The sequence below is a fragment of the Tiliqua scincoides genome, chromosome 3 (assembly GCF_035046505.1).
Source record: "Tiliqua scincoides isolate rTilSci1 chromosome 3, rTilSci1.hap2, whole genome shotgun sequence".
NCBI classification, from domain to species: Eukaryota; Metazoa; Chordata; class Lepidosauria; order Squamata; family Scincidae; genus Tiliqua; species Tiliqua scincoides.
In genome coordinates this window covers 34,604,655-34,611,259 of record NC_089823.1, presented here as the reverse complement: position 1 = coordinate 34,611,259, position 6,605 = coordinate 34,604,655, and the positions used below count along the sequence as shown (strand labels likewise).

General features: G+C 44.1%; 1 protein-coding gene across 1 annotated transcript in view; it reads right to left on the bottom strand.

The window, feature by feature from the left end:
- Positions 1-2,930: 2,930 nt before the first annotated feature.
- CCDC80 (coiled-coil domain containing 80) overlaps positions 2,931-6,605 on the bottom strand; it is a 30,034-nt gene continuing 26,359 nt past the window's right edge. Inside the window, exons 7-8 of the mRNA XM_066622340.1 lie at positions 4,733-4,813; positions 2,931-3,981 (exon numbers count right to left, since the gene is read on the bottom strand). Of these exons, the coding sequence (XP_066478437.1) occupies positions 3,635-3,981; positions 4,733-4,813 (428 nt within the window). The 3' untranslated portion in view covers positions 2,931-3,634. The remainder of the gene's footprint in view (positions 3,982-4,732; positions 4,814-6,605) is intronic.

The following is a 6,605-nucleotide window of genomic DNA, read 5'->3' as shown; positions in this document are numbered from 1 at the left end:
GACAAAGTGCTACTGCACTGGGTGGTCTTGTGAGCAGCTACGAATTGCTAATGTAACTGTGTTTTGACAGAAAAGTCTAATGTCATTGGGTAGCCTTGGGGTTTTAAAAAAAAATTAAATGACATTCCTAAAGTGCAGAATATCTTGAGAAATGTCTTAATGGTGCCTCCCTTTGAACCTGGCATATGACTTACCTTGACAGGGTTTCTTTGGAATTGCCATTTGAGCTAAAGATTGGTCCTTATATAAGAGCAGCATTAGAGTGTGGTTTATACCAGGGGTGTCCAAAGTTTTTGGCAGGAGGGCCACATTGTCTCTCTGCCACTGTGTCGGGGGCCAGGGGAAAAAAAGAATTAATTTACATTTAAATTTGAATAAATTTACATATGTTTTCATAAATGAATATATTAAAGATGAACTTATATGAATGAATGAAGGTCTTGCAATAGCTCAAGGCCTATAAAAGACCTTGCACAAAGCAAGGCTGGCCTTTCCTTTTCTGCTACTACTGCATCACAGATGTGAAACAGCAACCAATGGAGGGAGCCGTCATCCCGCAGCTCATGTGAGAGGTCAAACAGTTGCCCTCACGTTGAGAGCAGTTGCATTGGGCCAGTGTGGGCTCCAGCAAAACACCAGAGGCTCATTGAAGACTGGGAGCTCCCTGAGGGTCGCATTGAGAGGCCTCAAGGGCTGCAAGTGGCCCCAGGGCCGGGATTTGGGCACCCCTGGTTTATACTGACAGTGAGCAGAATTCTGCTTTGGCTATTGTTTTACTATTGTACTAGCCTTGCTGGTTTCTGACTGGATCTCTTCCATTGTTTGCCAATGTAACTGAGGATATGGGCTCCCTATCAGTGGCTTTTTAAAAATTCAAATACATTCTTTGAGAGACTTGGCCTGGCTACCTAACAGTGCCTGGGGTTTATGTGGTGCTCATTTGTTTTGAGTTTTAAGTGTTTTACAGTCAAAACTTCTGGCCCAAAAGGCCAAATAAACCTAATAGCCCAAAGCGTTGGAATAGGCAGGCTGGCCGGCCTGCGGCATAACCCAGGGCAAGGGGAATCACTTCCCCTTACCCCATGTTGTGTGGCAGTAGCCCACATGAGGATACTCGGATCTGCACCACCTCTTTAGGTGGCACAAGCAGCCTAGTGCTGCTGGGCAGCCTAGGAGGGGGATTAGGATCCAGCCTAGGTGCTGGAACCTGGCACCACTCCCCTCCCAGAACCTGGCCCAATCATGGGCTTACCCACTGCCTGCCCTCCCCCCTGCTCCAGCACTCCCCCCCCATTCTGCCCTCCCCAACCCCTGCACTAGCCTAGGGAGGCCAGTGTGAATTTATCTTTCTGTGTCTGGGCAGAGGCCAAATCTGGCTTCCCTGGGCCAGTGCACAGATGTGCGCCAGCCCAGCCAACTCACAAATCTGTGCAAACATGATTTATGATACATTTGCAACAGTACTGGACCAGTGCAAGGGACCTGTGAAGGCCCAGCACAATCCTAGGATTGCACTCAAAATATATTAACAAAATCAATGTATTTTGCATTTTTTTCTTCATAAAGGAGAGAGGTATGAGGAAAGAATGTTTTTGTGATTAATTGTTTTACAGTCAAGTCTTCTAGCCCAAAAGGCCAAATAAACCTGTGAGTAATAAAGTTTGACTTTGAATTGTACTGTCAGTGGAGTCTTGTGAGCCGTGTTAAAACTGTTCCATACAAGTCATGTGCAGCTTTCAAGCCTGGCAGCATCCACCACAATCTCTGTATTAATAGCTTGGATACTATGAAGTCTCCTTGAGGTAAAGGAAGAACAAAGCTTGTCGTAACATTGTCACTTCAACAAGCTCTTACTTCCTTCTTACGTCTCAATTCAAGATGTCCTAAAGAAGCCAAATTATTTTAAAATTTTCAGTTCACTGCTAATCTGTTCACCTACTTACATTTATTCTGTATTTTAAAGGAACCACACAATTAAAATGCAAGCATTTCTGTCTCCCATACTAATGTATGAGCAGAGGCATTTATAGGTGGAAGGCAGTGGGATGCTTAATTCTTTCCACGCCCGTCAATTTTCCTCTGCAAATGTCTACACAGCAGTTTTGTGTGTTTAACTGCTTTTCTACCACCCAAGCTGAAGAACTGGAAGCTGTGGGGAAAAATAAGCAGAGAATGGCATGAATCACTCTCCTGCCTGCTAATTTTCACCTATAAATGCCCCCTTCCCTTGCGTTCCCATGAATTAGCAGTCACATGTATAGGGAGTGAATCTTTGCTGGGATAATGTATGGAGGCAGAATTCCGCTTTGCTTGGCTAATGCAAAAATAGGAAGTTACTTTCCAATGAATATTCCAGATGTTTGTTTTCATTTATGAGGGACAGTTTGCTTTTGTAAAGGAAACGCCCAGAGCAGCAATTCCTAAATGTTTTTGACAGGTGGCTCCCTTGGCTGTGGCTCCCCATTAGGGCTACAATCTTGTTTAAGGTGGTGGGGTTTTGCAAGGATCCAACTGCTCCGTTGGCTGATTTCCACAGCTCCCCAGGGTGCCACGGCTCACAGTTTGGGAACCACTGGCCTAGAGGACAAAATTTCTAGAAGGTGCTGATCTTCTAGAAACCTACTGTCCTGTCACAGAAGTGATGGGCCTTGTAATGCAGCTGAGATGAGCCTTAAAGCCCTTCTGTTCTCTATCCAATCTTCTGCTTGTTTTTTTATATGCATTTCTCATATGAGTGTATAGTATATGAGAAAGAAGTTCTGTCTTCCCTAACCAAGGCAGGATGATGAATGGGGATCTGGAAGGGGGTCCTGCCTCCTCAGGAGTGGCTCGTTAGCCCTACCTTCTGCCTTGAGTTCAGTGCCTTCCTGCCTACAGAGGGAGGAAAAACATTTGGAAGACAAGAGCACAGAGCCAAAAGCAGCAGCATGTAAGGTTTGCACCTTTATGTTATTGGAGACATAAAGCAATCTTCACCTTCCATATTGGTCATTCATAGGTGAAACCAGCAGATTACAGAGCTGTTTTATTCTGTTTTATTACAGAAGAGAAGTTCTTTCAGTTGGGAAAAAAATACTTTAAAAGGACTTTCTTTAGCATTCAGTTCTTCTAAAATAATCCATTCTGTGTTCCTTTCCCAAAAACTACCTTTTTGTTTTGCAATATGCTTCACCATTCTTCAACATAAATTCACAACACTTTCCAATAAATACTCAGTTCCTTTGGTGGTGGTGGGGGGGCACCCAGGAGGAGAGAATTTATACGAGAGTTAAGAGTCTGTTGTAGTTTGTGTCCTGCCTACAGAACAATGTCCATGGCTGGAGAAGGAGAAGGGAGTGTTATATGCATACATAGCACTTGGTAATACCCTCAGACTGGAAGGGCTTGGAAATACAAAGAAGTCTTTATTCCATAAGGCATCAATGACATTGGTTTGATCTATTTCATTTCATTGACATGTGTGTAAAAAAAAAAAAGGACAAAAGTCCAATACTCATGTAGTCCCCTTGACTGAACAAAGGAAGAAAGAAAAGCGTTCAGGCAGCTGTGAAATAATTTCCATGTCTGGCACCTTGTGGTCTGAACACCTATTAGGATGCAAGCAGGGTACAAACAAAGGTTAACTTGCTAGCCCTCAGTAGGGGTATCCATGGTGGTAGCCTTCATGGTGACGGTAGTCATCTTGATAACCTTCTTGGTACTCTTGGTGATAACCATGGTATCCATACCCCGCATATTCATCTTCTGGACACCGCATGCCGAGTGACTGCTGGATGGCCATCTCCTGGCGTCGAAGTTGCATAGAATCAATTAAATCATATACAATCACCATGGACCACATAGGAGAAGGGTACCAGGATTTGACATTTCCATCTTTTCCAACCAGAAGCATGGAGAAATATTCAGGGCTGATCTGGAAGTAATTGCGGATGTCTTTCACCAAATGACCAGGGAGATCTTCTCTGTCCACAGTGGAACTTCCTGGGAAAGGTGAGAACCAGGAAGGCTGTCAGCATTAACATATTTTTTAGTGCATGCACTTGACATTTTTCCTCCATCTGAAACAGCTCTCAAATGCAGGGAATTCTGGACTCTGAAAGGATCATATAGGCCACAGAGGGGAAGCTGAGGGGCATGCAATCTCACTTATCATGTCATATCTGATCAGGTAATGATCCTCATAGTTCTGCTTGACAACTAAGGGCCCAATCCTATCCAATTTTCCAGTGCCACTGTGCCAATGGGGTTTGTACTGCTTCCTGTGTTGGGGAGGCAGTTAAAGAGGTCTCCTCAAGGTATGGGAACATTTGTTCCTTTACCTCGGGGCTGCATTGCAGATGCACCGGTGCTGGAAAATTGGATAGGATTGGGCCCTAAGGCATGAAATCAGGACCATGGACCATGGTGGATAATCCTTCAGAATACAGTTCCTCAAATGTGTCTGCTGAGGTGTTTTGCTCCATGAATGTGGCCACATGTGTAGCTATTGTGCATGTTCTGTGGTCACAGCTAAACACCAGTTTGGGCTTACTGATTCAGAACAGATACTGCCTTGGGGGTCTCTTTGAGGGTAGAAAGGCAGTATATAAATCACTATAAAATAATAAAAGTATTCATGCCTCTTTAAAAAAAGTTATACATTTCAGGAATATACCTTAATCAAGAAAGTGACATACACAAGTACAATATGTTCTACGATTAGGAATCAGAAAAACTGAAAATCATTTCTCACCATTGATTGGATACAATTCGAGCACTCCACCAATCTCATCCCCTAGGCCTAACAGCTTGAGGATAGTTATGTGACGCAGACCTGTAAAGGAATAAGGAAATTTCAACACAGATGAATTTTTCCACAATGCAAAAGAAAAAACACACACTCAAAAGGCCTGCATTCTAAGGGTAAAGGGCAATTTATTTCGGAGTTCTGCATAAGAGATTTAGATCAAATCACCATTTTAGACTGGGTGAATTATATGCTACGTGGACCATTCAGTATGGGCTCAGATGGTATGCAAAGAGTAGAAACTGTAACTCTGCAAGGATTAAGGACGCTTGGATATCCACCACTTGACTGAATCTACTGACAAAAACGAATAAGAAAAAGGATGATCTTGTCTTTTTAACTTGCTACTACAGAAGTGCGTCACTTAAAGGCGGGGATACATTTTCTCATCCCTGTTCTGTGATTAGGTTGTTAAGTGAACATTCAGCCCAATCTAGTGCCTTTGCGGAGTAAACAGACACTCGCTGGCTGCACAGACCACTGGAGATAAATTGCCTCTTCTTGCATGAACAGCCTCTTCTTTGTTCTTTAACAGACACTCTGCTGCAGACTATGGGACTTCTGACTGCCTCATTAAGAGTGTCTTCGTTGTGCTTTGACCACCATCGTATATGCAATCCATCATTAAGCAGAAGGTTGTTAAGCAACACATGCTTGTATTTCTTAGAGTGCAATCCTAACCAATTTTCCAGCAGTGAGGTAAGGGCAATGTAGCTCCGAGGCAAGGGAACAAACATTCCCTGACTTCGAAGAGGCCTCTGTGACTGCCCCCCAACTGCAGAATGCAGCACATGCCCCATTGGCATAGCTGTGTCGGTGTGGAAAAGTTGGTTAGGATTTTGGCCTTAGTGGTATAGATAAAAGACAACCAAATGTCAAAGACTGCTGAATGAAATACGCAACCAAAGGCCCAATCCTTGTCCTAACGCTATTGTACACTAATGCCCATATGTGGAGGCTACTGAAATTCAGTTCTACACAGCAGTGCTTCTTGTGGGGATCAAAATGATCATTAGTTGCTTACTGTATGCACTGACACTATCACATATGGTTGTGTGGTTTCCATGCTATCACTGCTCCTTACTGCTGAGAGCCGATGTAATGTGTTGTGCATGCCTGCCTAGACCCTAGGAAACTAAACTGCAAATCAGAAAGTCCCTGGTTCGAAGCTTGCCACTTCCATGAACACACTGGGCAAGCCACTCCCTCTCATCTTCAGCCCCCTGCCTTCCACCACCAATAGAGGGATTCCACCACCAACAAAATTTTGCCACCTGCCTTCCACCAACAATAGAGGGATTCCAGAACCACCATTCAGAGCGCGATACCATAGTCTTTCGAGACTGAAGGTTGCCAACACTTTTTAGAGGGATAATAATGCTTACTATGTAGAACTGTTGAAAGAATTACATCAAGATAATATATGCGAAATGCACTGCATACTAAAAGAACACAACAGCTAAGTAGTATACAATACATCCCTTACACAAAGCATGCAAAGCTTTTTTTTTTAAGCAGTCTCCATGTGCATGCTGTAAGCGAGCTCTCCATTTGCTCCCATAGTTCACGCCCTACGAGAGCAATGGCAGTGCTTTAGCTTGGCAGATATATAGTGGGCCCTTGTTTTCTGTGGTGGTTCCATTCTGAACCCCCCCCCCCCCAGATAACAAATTCTGCAAATGATGAAGCTCAGCACCCAATGCCTCAGTGACTTACCTAGGGGCCGTGCCAGTCCCTCCAGAGGTCATGCCAACTGCAGCTCACTCCACGGGCCTTCCCACCTCTTCGGAAGGCCTCCACTTCCAGTTTGTGTCCACAA